The sequence below is a fragment of the Heteronotia binoei genome, chromosome 7 (genome assembly GCF_032191835.1).
Source record: "Heteronotia binoei isolate CCM8104 ecotype False Entrance Well chromosome 7, APGP_CSIRO_Hbin_v1, whole genome shotgun sequence".
Taxonomy (NCBI): Eukaryota; Metazoa; Chordata; class Lepidosauria; order Squamata; family Gekkonidae; genus Heteronotia; species Heteronotia binoei.
Genome location: NC_083229.1, coordinates 53,831,892 through 53,852,936, shown reverse-complemented (window position 1 = coordinate 53,852,936; position 21,045 = coordinate 53,831,892). Strand labels below are relative to the sequence as shown.

Below are 21,045 nucleotides of genomic sequence, written 5' to 3'. Positions count from 1 at the left end.
CTCCTTAACAGTGACTTGGCTTTTCTCACAATTAAGTCACCACTACCTGACTAAATTCTTCTAAAGACCCAATGGTTTTGTCTTTTTTGTTAATATGCACTGAGGTTAGACAACAGTAAGAGTAAGCAGACTAACCATGTGATTTCAGGAGTTGGAAATCTGATGAAGGCTCAATGAAGACAAGGATGTAACACTGTACTTACTGAAACAACAGAGGTGGCCTGTAAATAAAGCTGAAGACACAACAAACCAAACACACCCCTGCATAAACAGGATGGACAACTGGCAGGGATCCTTTGTTGAAAGGGAAGTTTAATGAGAAGTACTGTTCACATTGAATCCCCCCCCCCCAAAAAAAAGTGGTTAAATAACTGGATAAGAAATCTTGTCATGTTTCCTAAAAATGGGAGGAATCGATCAATGAAAAACTGTATAGAGGCTTCCGGTGGAAATGTAACAGAGGGCTGACATCATCACAGGAAGTGAAAACACAACACAGCTAATTACTAACTAGGAGGGCTCTCCGGTCAGCAAAATCTCCCGAGATTAAAAGGGAGATCAAAGAGACAAACCATTTTTTGTATTGCTATTAAGGTTGCTCCTTGAATGTTTTCTGTTGAAGCAGAGGCTTTACAAGACACCTCTCGAAAGTTGAGCAATCTAAAGTTTTGGAATTTACAATTTAGCTACCTACTGCGTTTGAAATCCTGATAAGGACTAAAGCCTGACCACCTTCACTTCTTAATTTTTATGGACATAATTATCTACAGCTAAGGAGAAATTTTCTTGAAGACAAAAGAGACAACCTCCTGGGATTATAAAAACTTTTACAGAATTTTTTTAAATAATAATTTTGGCAAAAAGTCTAATTAAGAATCAGAAAAGCTGAATGGATGAGGGATTATTTTTCCCACTCCTTATTTTTAATCTTTGATTTTATTTTTTATGAAAGTGAGCATGCATATAAGTTTTTGGTAGAGAAGTTAAACTGCTGTGAGACTGTTCTTATATTTAATATAGAATCATAGAGTTGGAAGGGACCTCCAGAGTCATCTAGTCCAACCCTCTGCACAATGCAGGAAACTCACAAATACCTCCTCCTAAATTCACAGGATCTTCATTGCTGTCAGATGGTCATCTAGCCTCTGTTTAAAAACCTCCAAGGAAGGAGAGTCCACCACCTCCCGAGGAAGCCTGTTCCACTGAGGAACTACTCTAAGGGTCAGGAAGTTCTTCCTAATGTTTAGCCGGAAACTCTTTTGATTTAATTTCAACCCACTAGTTCTGGTCCTACCTTCTGGGGCCACAGAAGATTACTTGTTATTGGCCAATTATATAGAAGATAAGACTCTAGGACACTCTGAGACTGATTGACCTTGGTGAAAGGTACAAACTTCTGATGGCTAAAAGCGAAAGTAACTGATTTGAAAACACTGCAGAGTACCTGCTTGGGTTTTTAATTTTTTGTTGCCATGGTGAAGGGATGCAAACTGCTGACAGATAAAAGTGAAAGCATTTGATTTGAAAATGTTCTCTCTCTATTTCTATCTTCCTGCATCTTGGATTCTTTTCTAATGTGAGTATCAGTAAGAATCTTGATAGGGAAGGTTCATCAGATCAACCTGTCACATCAAATACGATGAAGAAATTATTCAAGCAAATGGGACGCAGAATAGAGAGCAAAATAGAAAATATTGTAAATAAGATAGAGGTTTTTGAGAAAGGAATTAATGAGATTTTACGGAAACCTAAATAAGAAATTAAAGATTTGAAATTAAGACAAGAAGTTAAAGAAAAAACTTGAAGGAACAATAGGGCATATTGCAGAAGAAGTTAAGCAAATCAATGATAAAGTGGTTGCTGTAGAAAATAAAACAGAAATTGACAAAGAACTTGAGATGCATCTGGATTTCTTAGCCTATATGGACTTGAGAGAAAAAGAATGTCTGAGGTTGAGAGGTAACCAAAAAGAAACGGACAAAGAGAGAGGATTATACTATTTTTGGCCAATTTTTTCACAAAGGGATGGCATTTGCAGAAGATTCTAAGATACAGCTGAAATCAGAGTCCTCTTTGCTGGGTTTATCTGCTGGAAAGAAGTTATGTTTTGCTCCTATATATGACTAAGGCAGTGACAATGACATTATGAATGGCTGCGGAAGATGTTGGACTTCTTAATACAGCTGAATTTAGAGAAAAATAAATTCTTCATTTATTAGAGATTGAAAAAACCTTTATTTTTTGCATGGAAAATATGACTTTATTGTGTTTTTCTAACAAGAAATTTGCTTAAGGGGAAATATAGAGAGAGCTCTTGTTTTTGTTTATAAGGAAGGAAAATTTTGAAATCAAAACTGTATTTGTTATACAGAAAATCAGAAGCCTTTTTTTGATTTACAACATAAAAATAAAAACAAGCAAAAACTAAGAGAAAAAAGGGAAGAGGAAACCTTTTATCCCCTCTCCCTTTTCCCCCTCTTATATTTTTGTTTGGGTTTTTTCATGTTGTATTTTGTTGATGTTTGTGCATGGCTTCAAGTTTTTCTTTATGTCTTCTAGTTCTGTTTCTCTGACGAAACTAAAATTTTGGAGAAAAAGTGTATAAAATATCAAAACACACTGAAGTCAAATTTTCCTTTCTGAAGTTCTGACAGTTAAATACAACCCAAACTGAGTTCTTCCTTCCACCATTGGCCCTTCATGCTCTACTGAGCTGTCTAGCTCAAGAGTATGTAACCCTTTTCAGCATGTGGACACCTTTGAAATTCTGACCAATGGTGGTGCACTGCAACCCAAAATGGCTGTCACAGGGGGTGGAGTCAAACACAATATGGCTACAACATGAAGTGAATCTAACCACATAATGTCAGTGACTGAGGTTATGCATAACTGTGATAGTATTTCTTCACCATTTTAGGCAGAATCTCTGTTTAATGGGCTACCTTTTAAAATATATATATATATATTTAAAAATATGTTCTTCAATGAACAAAGAATAAGTATACATATTGAAAACCTAGGCTAAGAAACCCTCATCTAGGAATATTTGTCTTCATTTTGTAGGCAGGAATCTAGTTCACACACAAAAGGAAAATATGCTTTACATAAAACTATATTGTCTGCTTTATACCATGCACATCAAAAACACATGATGTTCCACCTCGCCCCAACTACTTTCTAAAAACAGTTGGTGGACACCAGTAAAAGTACTGGCAGGCACTCCAGGTACTAGACTGGGGACCCTTGGTGTAGCCTTTTATGTTTGGCTCAATAGATTTGTTTCATTTTTAATTTAATATTGTACTTTTGCTTTGCTTATTTTTATTATCTTAAGAATTCCATTCGTGAACTGCAGAGGTAAAAGGATGCTATGCAAACTGCTTTAGAATAAGGGAAAGATCCATGGGGACTTAAGATTCTGCTTAGCTCTCAACTAGTTGGGCTGGGGCTGTTTGGAGTTTAGAGTATTATATATTTTACTGCTATATAATCAAGTCTATATAATAATGTACATCTGGTTCAGATAATGTCCTGTTTCTGTCTTAATAACTATTTTGCCTGAAGTGCAGTATAACTATGCACATTTTCTTCAGTGCCCAGATTTGATGTGTTTTTGTATTTTGAGTGTATTGCTTTAATATGACTTTCTTTGCTGGATTGTGCTTAATAATTTTAATTACTTTTGATAAAATAATGAGTCAGTTATGTTTCTCACTGATCAGCAGTATCTCATTAAGGAAAATGATGACCAAGACTTACAGAGTGCTCCCTGACTGTTATACCTGAGGCTCCTTCAGTAAGTGACATGTACGGAATTCCTCAGCTGACTCTGGGTCGGATCTTCAATATTTTTCTAGTACTGTGAGGCAAAGCACCCTGATTTCCCCTCAAGGGTTAACATGATTAGCAGGCCTGCTCTGGCTCTGTCCATACTTGGGCCTTCCTGCTGACACCATCCTTATCTCTTTCAAAGTTGAATTAAAAAATGTGATGATTGGTTAATTGTAATAACCTGTGTTCAGTTGCATAACTATATTTTATTTATTTATTTAATTACATTGTATCCTGTCCTCCCCTGATGGCGAACAATAGTTAAAACAACAGTGCTAAAATAAAATTACAAGAAGGTCATTAAAAATATTTCATACAATTTTGTACAGTTTAAAACAATCCTTCAGTTTCATTCCCTAAAGTCCAAGATGGCGTGGTTAGTTCTTATTGAGTACTACATGTAATAATGATATTAGGTGTTGTTTAGCACTCTACATTTATATTGGGATGGGTTCAAATACAAATGCTATGGGATGGTGGAATAATGGTCACCTCCCCTTTAGATGTAAAATGCCAGCCTAAACAATTCTGTCTTCGGTGGGAAGAATCAGGAGTGGATCTTACCATCTTCTGGAGAGTTCCATCAGGAGAGCTCCTTGACTGTTTGAGAGACCATCTCATTTCAGAGTGCAAAATGCTATCTATAATAAGGCTATAGGTCAGGGGGAAGCCATGCTAACTTTATGATTCTGCCCTACTAGTATTCTTTTGCTATGGTATGCTACATCATAACCCAGGAGGATCCAGGCTTGGGTTCTTGACTACTCATTTATTTATTTACTAGCAGTAAAGCCCATTGTAGGACAGCATACAATGGACCCTAGAAAAAAAATATTCGGGAGGAGGGTAATGAATGTGTAGGTGGCAGGATGGAAGGAAGAATGAAAGAAAAAGAGAAAGAGAAAGAACAGTAGGAAAAAGATGGGGAGAAAAGAGTGAAAGAGAAATGGATGTAAGGAAAGTAGACACAGGCTGCAATCACACATTAAATAATGCAGTTTCAATCCAGCTTCAAAGCACTTTCCATCTGAATTTTGCCAGTTCACACAGTAAAATCCAGCTGGAAAGTGCATTGGAAGCGGATTGAAAGAAGGGTTGCCAATTCCCAGTTGGGGTGTGACAAAAAAGGGAAAGGAACACGGAAAGTAGAAGACTGGGAGAAAACCATGAGAATCGATAGTGCCTGCCTTGAGTAAACTGATCAGCAACGTTACCATTATAGAGTATAGAGCACTGGTTTCAGATTAATTGCTCTCAGCTTGCGGCGTTGGCCACTCATAGAGAACTGTTGCCTAATGAAACTGACCTAAGCATATTATGAATTGAGCCATGGTTCCAGAAAATGACCGTCTTTTGTCAGACGAAGAACCGCATTCGAAACATGACCTTTACCGGAATCGTGTCACATTCTCATGTTCTTCTGGATGAGAAACTTCTGACACCTTCCTATAATTTTCATGTATTAAATGCTTTTCCTGTGCAGGAGGACTATACATGGAATTATTGTAGATTGATATATGTGTTCATATTTTCATTGTATGCTTTCTTCAATGTATGAGTGTTAAGTGATTTTTCTAGACATTATTAATAATAAGCAATGTGTAATCAGTACTTTTTGTGAGTAATGTGCAATCACTACTTCTTGTGAGTAACAGTGATTTAATGTTGGTAATTTTTCACTTGTAACACAGTTTTCTCCCAATTCCCAGTTGGGGGCAGGAGATCCCCTGGTTTGGAGGCTCTCCCCCAGCATCAGGGTCATCAGGTAGCAGGGGGGAGGGGGAGGGGAATGTCTTCAGGGTATGCCATTATTCTTTTCGGAGACTGATTCCCATAGGGATTGGCCATGGGTATCTGGGGCTCTAGAGCAATTGTTTTTTGAGGTAGAGGCATCAAAGCTACAGCTTAGCATCCAGTGCCTCTGCTCAAAACACCCTCCAAGTTGCAAAAAGATTGGACCAGGGGGTCCAATTCTATGAGCCCAAAAAGAAAGTGCCCCTATCCATTATTTCCAATGGAGGGAAAACATTTAAAAGGTGTGCAGTCCCTTTAAATGTGATGGCCAGAACTCCCTTTGGAGTTCAATGATGCTTGCCACAACCTTGCTCCTGGCTCCACCCCCCAAATCCCCAGATATTTCTTGACTTTGACCTGGCAATCCTAAATGAAAGTGCATTATTTGGTGCAGCAGCATCAAACTCATTATGAGGGCTGGATCTGACATAAATGAGAACTTGTCAGGCCGGGCCATGTCAGGTTGGGCCAAGCCATGTTGGGCCGGGCCATGTGTGTACCTATTTAAGATTAGGTAGCAGAGATATAAATTGTATAAAGGACACAGAAAAACACAATTTTAAAAAAAAAGGGGGGAGGAATGGAAGAAAAATTAGAAGTAAGACAGACAGAATGAAGAAGACGACATTGGATTTATATTCTGCTCTCCACTCAAGAGTCTCAGAGTGGCTCACAATCTTCTTTATCTTCCTCCCCCACAACAGACACCCCCTGTGAGGTAGGTGGGGCTGAGAGGACTCTCACAGCAGCTGTCCTTTTCAGGACAACCTCTGCCAAAGCTATAGCTGATCCAAGGTCATTCCAAGCAGGCGCAAGTGGAAGAGTGGGGAATCAAACCTGGTTCTCCCAGATAAGAGTCCACACACTTAATCACTACACCAAACTGGCTCTCTGGCCCACCCAGATGCTCTCACCTTCATGCAAGAGCAGCTGAAATGGGTGCTGCCTTCTCCTCTGAGCTCAGCTGGAGCAGGGGAAAGATACTGCCCCAGGCAAAGAAAAAGACAAAGGCCCTTTCTCCATTCAGCTTTGCTCCACATATAGTGAGCACTGAATCCGCCTGCTACAAACTCACATCATTTAAAATGCTTCCACATTTAAAAATTTGATCCTTACCTTTTGCGGATTTTTACATTTACATTTGTAAAAGAAGGAAGAAAGCCTGCAAGCCCTCACTCCACCCAGAGGCTGGAGGTTCAATCCAGCTGCCTCTCAAGATTGCCTGCTCATAGGTGGTGGTGGGGTTTTGAAACCTTAGTCAAGCTGCTGCTGTCACAAACACTCCAAACCATCCAAAATGGGCTTTGCTTTGGGTCTGGTTGGAACTGGGCTTTTATTCCAGGGGACAGGAGAAGTGGGCAGAGCCGCCAACAACCTGAAGCAGGGGAAAGATACTGCCCCAGGCAACGACCCCTACCCCTCACTTGGCAGTATGTACATTGCTGTCATATGCCACCTCTTTCTCCTTGCAAGGGAAGCCGAGCTCAGAGGAGAAGGCGGCACCCGTTTCGGCTGTTCTTGCATGAAGGTGAGAGCATCTGGGTGGGCCAGGCACACTCTTCTCCTCCAAACTTGGAGGAGAAGAACGTGCCCCGCTCAGCAGCTTCTGAGCGGTGTACATGTCACCACTGCTTCTTTTGCCTGCCCAGGCTGCGGGGAGGCCCAGGGCCAGGGCCTTGGGTGCTCCAGGCCAGCACCTGCTCTGCACCTCTGCACCCGTGCCTGCCCTGCTGTCGCACTTTTGCCTGTGGAGAGAACAGGCAACGCAGCATGGAAGGAGGGCTGGGCGGGCTCCGGCTGAGCCAGGCCTGCGCAGTGTTCTCTTGAAGGCATGGAGCACCTCCGAGAGCACATTGCGGAGGCATTCTTCTGAGTCGTGCTCAGAGAAGCTATGCCGATGCCCTGCCCAGCTGCTTTTACCTTGAAGGTAAGAGTAGTCAGGTGGAGTGTGTTGTCCTCCGTATCGGGCCTCCAAAGGTGGGTGGGGCTGAGAGAGCTCCCCAGAAGCTGCCCTTTCAAGGACAACTCCTGTGAAAGCTATGGCTGACCCAAGGCCATTCCAGCAGCTACAAGTGGAGGAGTGGGGAATCAAACCCGGTTCTCCTAGAACTGGGTTCTCCGCACTCTTAACCACTACACCAAACTGAAACAGCTCAAATGCGAGGGTTTGGAAGGGATGTAACAAACAGCCGAATTAAGACCCAAAATATGTAACTGAGCTAAACATAATTTATAAACAAATGATGAAATTATCAGTAATCCAGTTCAGTAGGACACAAATGACATAGAAGGATACAATCCATACACACAACTATACTCCAGAAGTTTAAAAGTTACACTGGAAAAATTGAGCACCATATTTTATCTTATTTTGATTTTATTTATGTAGCACATATTTAACCTGGTCTAGTCACAGACCTATATAATCTTGGGCATGGGGAAATCAAGAGTACACTAAGAAGATATTAAAAATTATGAAGTATGATAGTACTTTGTACACCAGATCTGATTTTAGCATATCTAAAACTTATTTTATTATTAAATAAACTGAAATCACTTCAGTTATCAACCATGGAAATGCATGCATGTTAAATTAGCCACAGGAGGGCTCCACTAACATTCACTGTCCTGGATAAAAAGAAACATAATGGGGTAAAAAGAAACAAAAGAGAAGTCACAAAATTATTCAGCACAAGGTTATAAACTTCTAATAAATGCGCTTCATATTTTAGATGAAAATCTACAGCACACAGATTTCCTAAAGGCCTGTCTTAATGTAATTTGTCTTAACAATAGCAACAGTGAAATAAATAAGCACGTTCTGATAATTATTTTCTGTATTATTTTTCCTTATTGAGTGACAAAAGTATATCTATGGGATATTGTTGACCATAGGTTGTTATGATAAGCTTTTCCTACCTGTTTTTTTCTGAGAAAAAATAGTTGTATTCATTACAAAATTTGATCTGAAAAAAATAACTATGACACAAATATCTTTTTCTCCATGCTTATTCTTCTTTGTTCCTTAGGAGTTCATGATTTCCTGCTGCTTGTTCACCACCTGAAATCATAATCATCTGTTTGTGACATCACAATTAGTTACTGTGAAAATGATTAGTGTGTCACAAACAGATGATTATGATTTCAGATGGTGAACAAACAGCAGGAGCAGATGGACTCCTAAGGAACAAAGTTCCAGATTTCATGCAAAAAGACCAGAGTAATAAATGAGTTAGGGAAAAAAAAACAAGTGTTTGGAAATAAATTGTTTTTCCATGTTTTTTTTTAATTTTTGCATGGCCATCTCAGATGTAGAGAGAATTTAATCATGATGTATACTAATATAATAGGTTTTTTCCTGAACTACATTCTCTAGCTTTCTTTTCAAACTCAAAAGCTTTTCTACTTTATATGCTCAGAATTTGCTCAAACCTTATTATTTTGAACATAATGATTATTTTCTATGGTTCTTGAGATGTTACTAAGATAAAATTACTTTTCTGAATAGGTTTACATAACATTAAATCACAGGCTCATTAAAAAGGTAGTAACCCTACAGAGAGATTAAAGCATAAGAAACACTGATCTTGGACTCATTTCAATTACAAATCTCAAAAAGATCTACAAGAACACAAACATGTAAGTGATCATCATTCTTTGTGGCAGCAGTTCTCCTGGCTCTGCATAGCAACCAGGAATGATAAGGCTCTTTTTTGTAAGCTCTTGGAGGATTGGCTACATCAGGGGTGTGTAGCCTAATATGCAGAAGAGCTCCTGCTAGAATTCCACTCCTGGTTGGAAGGATGGGCTGATTTTTGTCAATTCACTATCTCACTACAGCCCCTACTTTGTCCTCAGTTCTGTTCAAAAAGGTCTACTGATCCTCAGGAAAAAAAACTATGGGGGGGGGGAGTGTTTTCAGGGAGCTACAGAAGGTGGTGGAAGCACATGAATATTTTTCTGTATGCTTCGCTCCACCCTGAGATCTTGCAGATAAAACTAGAAAAACCAACATTTATTTATTTATTTTGGTAGATTTATATTCCGCCCTTTCCCATAGTGGCTCAGGACAGGTTCCAAACATAATACATAACCGTTAAAACCCAACAATAAAATAATAGTAAAACAATCAAAACAAGCACAACAAGATAAAATACAACATAGGCAGTGCGGGCACATGTTGCAGATTAAAACACAGATGTCAGCCCAAAATATAACAGTCAAGATGGTAAACAAAGTGTACAGAAGGGCAATAGATCAGAGGTGTCAAACTCATTCATTTTGAGGGCCGGAACAGACATAAATGAGACATTGTTGGGCCGGGCTATGTGTGTCATAAAATGTAATGCCAGGTTAGAAAAGTCACAGACAAACATAATTAAAGATTTTTTTAAAACTTAAAATAAAACATGATTAATATATTAGTGCATTGGTCTCAATAATGCTTTCTTTGTATCTTTCCTGTGAGATCCAGGGAACCGGGCAAAGGAAGCTCTGGCTCTTTCCTTCCTTCCCTAGGGGACCAGGAGGGGGAGGAGTCTCAGCTAACAGAAGGGACTAAAGGACAAGTTAGCTGTAAGTCTCCTTCATCTGTGTGCCTCATGCCAGGAATGGAAGTAAAGGGCCTGCCCGTTTCAACAAACCACCACCCTTCTCCAAGCTAGCCACAATACAGAGAGAGGTTAAAGTGCCACCAGCATCACAGCAGTCTACCGACAAAGAGCAAACTGGCCACAGTGGGGTGGGTGATGGTGTTATATCCTTTCTCCACACTCAGCTTTCTTGCCTCTGAATACTTTGACACATTTTTTGCCTAACCTGCTTTAGATCATGCTGAGAATAAAGCAAGCAGACAGAGAGAGAAGTACTTCCCTTCACTTCAAGAAACTCAACCCCCCCCCCCCCAATTTATTGAGTTTATTACAATATATATATAAAACAAGAACACAGCAGTATTGTACAACTTTGTAATGTGGGATATTGTAATGTGGGACATAAAATACACAAAACATCATACAAAAATACTTCTCAATTATGTTGCATTAAAGAAGTAGGTCATAACAACGAATTTTAAACAACCAACCTTCCAAACAATCTTGCTTTTGGAAGGTATCATACAACCTTTTTAATGTCAGATGTTAAGCAAGTTCTTATGGACCGTTTTTTTAGGAACCACTTTGTGAGTAGACAACCTAATACAGGAAAACAGTTTTCTACAAATTCAGAGTACATATCCATATTACATTTTTGCACTTATTTGATTGGTGATATTTCCCCATTATATACAGATTCCATATCTTGTTATGACACATATTTAAGGAAGGCCCTGACGTGCCTCTCCATTTAGCACCTATAGCTGTTTTTGTTGCAATCAGTAATATGGCTATTAAATTTTTAATAATTTTTGTATATCTAGATCTGATCAGTAGTTTAGAAATAAGAGTTCTGATTCCATAGGTATATTAAAACCAGTCATAATATAAATCTAATTTAAAACCAGTTCCCAAAATATCATGATAACCTTGCACCTCTACCAACAATACTCAGACGAGCCCACTTCACACATTTTCCAGTACAATGGAGCACACTTAGAAGGCATGTGAGACAATTTAAGAGGGGTTAAATATCCATGAGACAGAATTTTAGAGGTCTGAAGTGTTATATCAAGTGAAGAGGTATTAAAGATATAAAATGACCAGAGCAGAGACTACTGACCTTTGGATAATTCCAGCTGACAGCTCCTTTGCCACTTTTTATTGATATGTCTATTTAACGCTCTCCAAAGAGATCAAAATTTTATATATTGTGGAAAGAGTACCCCTTTTTACTGGGCAAGAGAAATTCAGTATTTGCTCAAGAGCTGAAAAGAGCAGAGTAATAACTTGGGACAAGTTTAAATGCTCAACTAGGTTTTTTAAAAATTAAGACAGGTGGGGAACCTTTTTTCTGTCAAGGGCCATATGGATATTTATAACATCATTTGCGGGCCATAAAAATTAACTTAAAAAACAGTGCTGCACTGAGGGAGAATGATTCAAGCCAGCAAAATTAATGCAAATAATTGTTTTTTTCTTTTTGAAGTCATGTGGGGAGAGCCTAATCTCGCACACACACACACATGGCCCGCCACCCTAGGCAAATGCATAGGTCCAGGGCTTTTTTGTAGAAAAAGCACAGCAGGACTCAGTAGCATATTAGGTCACACACTCATTAGCATATTAGGCCACACCATCTGGGATAATCAAACTGAACTGCGACAGTAACTTTTCCAGGCCCTGCAGCAATTCTGGCCGGCCAGCCAGGCCCCAGGGAGGCTGCCGCACAGTACATCTGAGCCCTGTGATCCCTGCCAAGCCCTGGGGAGGCTGCTGCATGGCGCAGCTGGGCCCCACAATCCTTACTGGCCAACCAGGCCCCAGGGAGGCTGCCGCATCTATGTATCTGTCCAGCAATCCCAGAGGGCCACACCAAGTGATCTCGAGGGCCGTATACGGCCCTCGGGATGGAGGTTCCCCACCCCTGATTTAAGATATTGAAACCATTGCAGTTTATTATTCAGTTTACCTTCAAGCTCAATTTTATTCGCAAGGTCCCTTTTAGTAGAGATGTCTATAAGCTTTTCCAATTTGGCTTTCCTCCATAATGAATAAAAAGAGTGCTGATTTCCGGGCAAAAGGGCTGGCTGAGGTTCAGCAGTGGGGAGGAAGACATACACAGAATTATGCTGTTAATTAAACACAAACACATGCACTATAGCTATTAATGTGTGTGTGTGTGCATGTTTAGTGGAGTGGCAACCGGGACATACAATAGTCATTTGGCCCTTTTGGTTTATGGGAATGTGATTCTCCATGGGTGGCAGAGGTAGTATCACTCATGTACACTGATAAAACAGATATATATTCAGATATTTAATGCATACTCATTTGGTTCTGCATCGTCCATAATAATCTAAAAATTGACAGTTTAGATTAACCAAATACTGAATGAAAAGGAAATAAAATTAATATAAAAGTGGAACTTACTGTTACTTGTTGGTTCGGGGTATCCAACATTTTGGCCGTTCCACCCCTTAATCTCTCTTGGCTGACAAAAATAAAACATAAACATAAGAGGCAGCATGCTATAAGACATACAAATGCTATGAAATTGCTTGCAGGGACTGGGATGGTCAACATCTGAAAGAAATCCACTGAGTGGCCAAAGCAAATTCACAAAGAAAGCTCTTCTAGATTGTACCTACCACAAGTGTTCAAGGACTAGTCTGCCTGTGCTTAAATACTAACTTTTGGCAAAATTCCATACAACATGAAAATATTAATCCAGAACTGAGTGCTGAGAGGACAGTTATGGCTGCCCTGACATCCCCCCTCCCATTTTTTCCAACAACAGTTGGAAGTACTGAAAAATATCCTATGAAATAATTTCTTTCAGCATGAGTAAAATGCTTCTGGAAATAAGGTTCAATTCTGTTCATTCATTTTAATTTAAGAGAATAGACAGCATTTGAATATGAGCATTCTTGTCTAAAGTGGATATATATACAACACTTCCAAGGATTATATTTATTTTTAAACATGACAGATTTTGTCAACAATTAACATTATATGTTTATAATAGTAATTCAAAGTTACAGATATCCAATACACTGCTATTCCAACTGTTTACTTATTTATAGCCAGCTTTTCTCACTGAGACTCAAAGCAAATTATATTGTATAAACATTACAAAAAATTGCCTGAATGTACAAGATTAGAAATGCAATATTTTAAATATGTTTATTGTTTAAACATGACTAATTTTGTCCACAGTTAATATTCTATAATGCTTATAATACACCACTGAAGAATTTTAAGTTATAGATATCCAGCATAGTACTACAATAATTTATTTATAGCCACCTTTTTCAGTGAGACTGAAGGCAGATTACAATATATACAACACAGGACCATCTCCACTCATGTTTTTGCAGCTTGCCAGTTAAGATTTTCTTCTGAAGCCATGATCTCTGTACCCCCTCTTTCAGAGGTGAGGCCGACAGCAGTTTGAGGCAGGGTTCCTTCAGTGGTGGCACTTCACATGTGGAATGCCCTCCTCTGTGACTCATCTGACACTCATCTTACTTTCTTTGAGGTGCTTGGCTAAAACATTTTTTCTATATCCAAGCTTTTAACTAAAGGGGTTTACCTTTTAAATGTTTTATGATCCTCTTCTAGACATTTAATCAGCATCATTTAGGAGTGCAATGTTTATTTTATGTTGTTACAATGCTCTGGCTTATTTTAATGGTCCTGACTTGACACTTAGAGTGGCTTGTGTTAATGGCACTGACTTGTTTTTAATGGCTTTGGTTTTCATGGTTTTCTTTTATTATCTTAGTTGTAAATTGCTTTGAGCAGCACTGTGATGAGACAGCACGTAAATTATCAAAACAAGTAAGTAAATATTTTTCAACCTTTGCTTTTCTCTATGCTTCAATAGCAAAAACTAAGATATCTGTGTTAAAGTAGCATAGGGCACAACGATTTGTAACTCTCTCTTTAGTACGGTGTATAATGGCAATTTGACTTTGTGGAACATGAAGGAATTATTATTTTATAAGTATATCAAAAAGTACAATGGATATGCAAGCCAAGTTATAAGTGATGAGTTATATGTTGTTAAAGCAATAAAATTAGTAAAATTAAACAAGAAATAAGTACTGCACAGATTTTCCTTCACAATTCCTTTATTTCTCCAGGAAGAACCATGTTTCACCCCACCCCCCCAACCATGGTTTCAAATATTTCCAGAAATTTTCATTCCTAATGTGACCCTTGATTTTGCATACATGATTTTATCTGTTGTAGCATTCTGTTCTGGTTTCAAAAACTTGAACACCTTCGGTAAATTTCTGGTATTAGAATAACAAAGATGCACTATAGGTAAAGACATAGTGAAGGATAGTTACATTTTTTCCAAAACTGATATGAAAATACAAGCTCTTTGATACAATGATATTAATATTTCTGACTTTTAAGACATATAGACCAATATTTAAAAAAAGTCCTCACAAGGCACAAATAAGTGTTCACAAATAGTGTAATAGCTCTTTCAAAAACAGAAAGCATTTACCTACAATTTTATTAATTTAATCTGCTGAGATTTTATTTGCTATTGAGCAGCATAGCCCTTTATGACCAGACCCCCTTGGAGACTTGTAAACTGGAGGTGATTATAATCCTCAACAAACTGATAGCAACTGCACTGGGATTTACTTGGGTCCTGAGATGCTCATGAGAAAGACAGGCATATAAATATTTTAAATAAATGTATTTGAACTTCTGCAAAAAGCAATGTGCTGAGATCACATGAAAAATACCCCTTCTCCACCAGGAACACCTTTTACCTTTTCTGCCTGTTCTTGAAGCGGCAAAGAGGCCTTGTAGCCAAGCTGTAGTAACATGGCTTCAGCTGCATTTCTTTTTGCTATTTTCTTGTTGGGGCCTGTCCCAGTGGTAATGCCATTGCCTATTTTGACCTAGTAAAACAGAACAAAAAATATGAGTGATTAAAACTTGGCCCTCTAACAGTGCAATCCTAATCAGAGTTACATTCTTCTAAGACCACTGACTGCAATGGATTTAAAAGAACTCTGTTTAGAATTGCACTGTTAAACAAAAAATTGTTAACCTGATTAATTTTCTTTTATGTTTTGCATGTAGAGCAGGGTTGTTGAACTCATTTGTTATGAGGGCTGGATCTGACATAAATGAGACCTTGCTGGGCCAGGCCATGTGTGCCATAAAATGTAATGTCAGGTAACAGAGGTATAAACTTTATAAAGGACACAAACGCAAAGATTTTTTAAAAAACTTAAAAAAAATGCTTAAAACATCAGCACTTGTTGGTCTTAAAGGTCGTTTCTATTTCTGCTGTGCAATCCAGGCTCAGTTGCACAGCAGAGCTACTGAGCCAAGCCTCACTTCCTTCTATTGGCTGAGGCTCCTCCCCCCTTGGTCCTCTGGGGAAGGAAAGAGCCAGAGTTTCCTTTGAAGCAAGCTATCCCTTCCCCTTTCTTCCCTGAGGAGCCTCAGCCAAAGTAGAAAATAGAGGTTTTGCTCTGTAGCTCCTGTGCAACTGAGCAAGCTTGGCAAAGCAAGCTGTGATGCAGAAGGAAGCTGTGATGCAGAAGGAAGCAAGAGAGAGGTAGAAGGAAGCAGATGACAGCCAATTGCTTGGGGGCCAGATAGGAGCCCTCCGGGGGCCTGATTCGGCCCCTGGGTTGCATGTTTGACACCCCTGATCTAGAGCCATCTAGAGCTTTATCCATAACTGCATATAAAAGCCATGGAGGTATAGATTTTCAGACCAAACAAGTTTAGTAGTCACTTCAGTCTTCCTACAAAAAATCTAGACAAATGTTCTTCATGTAAATTTTATTCAGCGAGGGGTAAAGGTAGACCCCTGTGCAAGCACAAGTTGTTTCTGACTCTAAGGTGACGTTGCTTTCACGTTTTCACGGCAGACTTTTTACGGGGTAGTTTGCCATTGCCTTCCCCAGTCATCTACACATTCCCCCCAGCAAGCTGGGTACCCATTTTATCAGCCTCGGAAGGATGAGTCAACCTCGAGCCAGCTACCTGAACCCAGCTTCCACTGGGATCAAACTCAGGTTGTGAGCAGAGTTTAGGATTAGTATTTTAGGATTAGTATTGCAGCTTTACCACTTTGCGCCACAAATGTTATCCCAATCTATCATTGCTTTCTGTCTTTTTCCTAAAGAAAATGCAATTTCCCTTAGGGAATATGGAATAAAAGAAAAAAATCAATTCAATCTATTGAAGGTTGTTGTTTATTTTGTTCTCATATGCTCACTTTAAAAAGTAGCGTTCCCATAAAATGTTATTGCAAGACTCTGCAGCTATGGGATTTGCAAATCTCTTACAGATCTGAAACCATTACGCTACTCTTTCTTGAAGCCTGAGCGTTATAGCAGATCCAGTGTTTCACCTGGACAAGGGAATCCTGAGATTAAATGTACAAATTATCTCTCCACGCAACACAGTTAAGACAACAAAATTAAGATTGCATTTTCTTCACACAATTGTGTAGAACTTGAATTAATTTGATGGTTGTTTCCCTAAGTGTATACTGAATGAAAATGTAAGCAATTCTCTTCTTTAAAAGTAAATCCAGAAACATTTTTTTTTTTAAAAAAAATCCAAATGTTATAATGTACCATTGGCACTCACTGCGTTATAGCAGATCTGCGTTATAGCAGATCCAGTGTTTCACCTGGACAAGGGAATCCTGAGATTAAATGTACAAATTATCTCTCCACGCAACACAGTTAAGACAACAAAATTAAGATTGCATTTTCTTCACACAATTGTGTAGAACTTGAATTAATTTGATGGTTGTTTCCCTAAGTGTATACTGAATGAAAATGTAAGCAATTCTCTTCTTTAAAAGTAAATCCAGAAACATTTTTTTTTAAAAAAAATCCAAATGTTATAATGTACCATTGGCACTCACTGTGAGGGGTCCTTCTCCTCAAATGTTATAACTTTATTTTTCTATTTTTCTAACTGAAGGAATATACCATATGGAATGGTATAAATGCAACAAACACAGCTCTCTAAACATGATTTTTTAAAAAATGTGAATGAAATAAAATGAAGTGTGATGCCATTATCTTAACTGCTATTTTTCAGACCTGTATAACTTGCTTAGGTATTATTGTAACATATATCAAGGATTAAAGGTCTGACTACAAAGAAAAAGCTTTCTGAAATTAACTTTGGGAACAGAACACCAACTAATGTCATCAGAGGTTTTCTTCTGTTTATATAACCGTCAGCATAAGTAATTGGATCCATTTCATCACATCTAAACTTGCTCTTTGTGTGACAGATAAAAATGAACATATTATCTCTGGATACTTTACTTCCACATTCAATTAAAACAAATGAAAACACAGTTTAAAAACTTTATACAAAAAGACCCTTAACTTTCTGAAAGCCATAATAAATCTACTGGGAATTTGGAAAAACAAAATGAAATTATTTTAGTGTGAAACTTGAAAAGACAATAGTATGTTACATAAACTATGATGGCTACAAACAACTGACCTAAAAGCAATGGCTAGGGCAGTGATGGCGAGTCTTTTAGAGACTGAGTGCCCAGACTGCAACCCAAAACCCACTTATTTATTGCAAAGTGCCAACAGGGCAATTTAACCTGAATACTGAGGTTTTAGTTTAGAAAAAAAAAACTCATAGTGAAATTAATAAACTGAAAGAACATTCGGTCTGGATAGCATTTGCTTAGGATACCAACAAAATAGTAACATGTCAGAATGAAGAATGATGGTGAGAGCATCATAAGGCAATAAATGGAGGCCGTTGATTGCTCTGTTGCTTGTTAGTCTGGGTTAAACTGAGAACATGCCTTTCCCAGAGGAATTCCTGTCCACCTAATTTACATTTGAACATGTAACATACATTATAAACATCATTCTAGTTTGCCATTAGGAAAAAAGAATATATTAAAATACAGTGTGCTTAGTAGGTGCTGGTGGTTAGGGTGTCCAAATCAGATCTGGGAGGTCCTGATTCATATGCCCACTCTGCCCTGGCAGCTTGCTGGGAAACCTCTGACCAGTAATATACTCTGAGTTAGCCCACCTCATAGGTTCGTTGTGAGGATAAAACAGAAGGGGAGAGTGTGTCAAACCACTTCATTGTCCTTTTGGGGGAGGAAGGCAGGGGATACATGATGTTAGTTAATAAATTAAGTTGATGAAAGGAGTCCATTGATTTATATGGCTAAATCTGAGTCCAGCAGCACCTTAGAGAACAAGATTTTTGAGCTCCTTTTATCTAATCGAGGGAGCTCTAATGCTGGAAAGCTTGTGCCCCCTCCCCCAAATCTCTAAGGTGCTCCTGGGCTCAAATCTAGTTGTTCTACTATGGCCCAGCACGGCTACCCTTGGAAACTTCAGGGATAGTCTGAATTGTATTAACTAGAAAGTCTGATATGAGAAAGCAGGGCCAGTTTGGTGTAGAGGTTAAGTGGGTAGACTCTTATCTGGGAGAACTGGGTTTGATTCTCCACTCCTCCACTTGCAGCTGTTGAAATGGCCTTGGATCAGCCATAGCTATCACAGAGCTGTCCTTGAAAGGACAGCTTCTGGGAGAGTTTCTCTCAGCCCCACCTACCTTACAGGGTGTCTGTTGTGGGGGAGGAAGATAGAGGAGATTGTGAGCTGCTCTAAGACCCTGAGATTCAGAGTGAAGGGCAGGATATAAATCCAGTATCTTCTTTCTTTATACTAAAACTGTGTAGAGAGTAGGTGCCATAGTGCTAACTGTAGATTACTTCCGAGTAACCATGGAGAGCGAGCCCAATGAGGAAAGACTAATGGACTTGGGGATATTCAGTCTGGAGAAGAGGAGGTTGAGGGGGGAGACATGACTGCTCTTTTGAAGTATTAGAAGGGCTGCCACTTAGAGGAGGGCAGGGAGCTGTTCCTGCTGGCAGCAGAGAAGAGGACTGGCATAGGAAAAACTTTTTAACAGTAAGAGTTGTTCAACAGTGCAATTGACTCCCTCACTGGCAGTATTTAAGCAGTGGCTATACAAACATTTGTCAGGAATGCTGTAGAAAACCAGAACAGCAGTACAACAGTTCAAAACAGCTTATCAACAATTTGCCTTATGGTCCCTGTAGCTTGAAAGAGCTCTGCTCAGATACTGCTATCAGAAGCATATTTGAAAGCAAGGAAGCCTGCAGTTCCTCCCTTTCCACGCCTAAACCAGAGGCAATCCCGGGCCGCTGTTTCTGCCAGATAAATGGGATCCACTAATCCTGTAATAAACCCACATTCCTTAAAAAAATGTGCTTGATTCAAGGTCCTGATCTCTCCTCCCTCCCGCCCCCTTCCCACACACCCATGCTCTCTTCCTCCCTTTGGCTTGGACCGTGCCACAACAGTTTTGAAATATGAAATGCAACCAGGTCTTGGCCACATGAAAACGTGACGCTGCCTTATACCCATCTCTCTAGTGCACGGGTGGCCAAACTGTGGCTCTTTTACACACATCGTGTGGCTCTTGAAGCCTCGACCAGAGAAGGCATTTGTCTCTTTAAACCATTTCTTCAAGCCAAGCTAGCCAGTGGCTTGGAGAATTCATTTAAAGTTCAAGTTGCTTTCTTTCCACCTCTCTCTCTCCCCCACCTATTTTTCTTCCTTCCTTCCTGCTCTCAGACATCTGACAGTCATGTCTGGTGGCTCTCACACATTTATTCTATGTGGCTCTTATGTTAAGCAAGTTTGGCCACCTAGTGGGTCCCATCTAACCCCCTCCCTAAAACTGCAGGAACACCTGCAAGGAATTTTCCTCTGTATTGCGCTTGGGGGCTGCATTGTGGTTGCACCCCCCCAAACTCAGAATTCCAAAGGTACCCATGAGCTCAAAAAGGTTGGAGTGCCCTGTTGTCTCTCTGAAGGAGGCCCAGTTAGGGTTGCCAGGTTTAAGTTGGGAAATACCTGGAGATTTGGGGGAAGGAGCCTAAGTTTGGGGAGAGAAGGAGGTTCAATGAGATATTACTTCAGAGTCTACCTTCCAAAGCAGCCATCTTCTCCAGGAAAACCAATATCGTATCGCCTGGAGATTCGTTGTAATCCCAGGAGGTTTCCAGCCACTACCTTGGGGTTGGCAACCCTGTTCTGCACCCATGCTCAGAAGGGTATAATGCCACAGGGTCCACTCTCCAAAGCAGATATTTTCTCCAGGTGAACTGACCTCCGTCATCTGGAGATCAGCTGTAAAAGCCAGCAACCTCCAGCTACCACCTGGAGCAGGGGTGGTCAAACCGTGACTCAGGAGCTACCGATGGTTCTTTCGCAACTATTGTGTGGCTCTCAAAGCCCCCACCACCCCATCAGCCAGCTTGGAGAAGGCATTTGTTTCTTTAAATCCCTCTCCAAATCAAGCCACACAGAGCCCTCTCTGTGGGCACGCGTGCTCCCTGTTCTTCCCCACACACGAGGCTTGGCTTCCCCCCACAGCTGCCCCCCGCCTTCCCTCGCTCTCTGGAGCTACAATGCAGCTGCACTCTGTGGCTGCCCTTCCTCCTCAGAGGTGCACCGAGCCGTGCTGTGCCGAAGCTGGACCCTACCGGCTTTGATGTGGCCAGCGCACCTAACTCTTTGAAGCCAGAAGTGAGGGGGAGCGAAGCCTTCTCTCTCACAAGCTTCAGAGAATTAGAAGGCATGCCGGCCGCATCGAAGCCGGTAGGGTCCAGCTTCGGCGTAGCACGGCTCAGTGTGCCTCTGAGGAGGGGGGCCACGGAGCATGACAGCATTGCAGCTTCAGGGAGGAAGGGAAGGTGGGGGGCCGTGGGGGGGGCCGAGCCTTGTATGCTGGGGGGGGG

The 21,045-nt window shown here is 40.1% G+C and overlaps 1 protein-coding gene across 2 annotated transcripts in view; it reads right to left on the bottom strand.

Annotated features, from left to right (window-relative positions):
- Positions 1 to 21,045, bottom strand: part of STAU2 (staufen double-stranded RNA binding protein 2) — a 228,102-nt gene that overhangs the window by 109,281 nt on the left and 97,776 nt on the right. For both annotated transcript variants that reach the window (XM_060243645.1, XM_060243644.1), the window contains exons 10-11: positions 15,014 to 15,145; positions 12,651 to 12,711 (exon numbers count right to left, since the gene is read on the bottom strand). In XM_060243645.1, the coding sequence (XP_060099628.1) occupies positions 12,651 to 12,711; positions 15,014 to 15,145 (193 nt within the window). The remainder of the gene's footprint in view (positions 1 to 12,650; positions 12,712 to 15,013; positions 15,146 to 21,045) is intronic.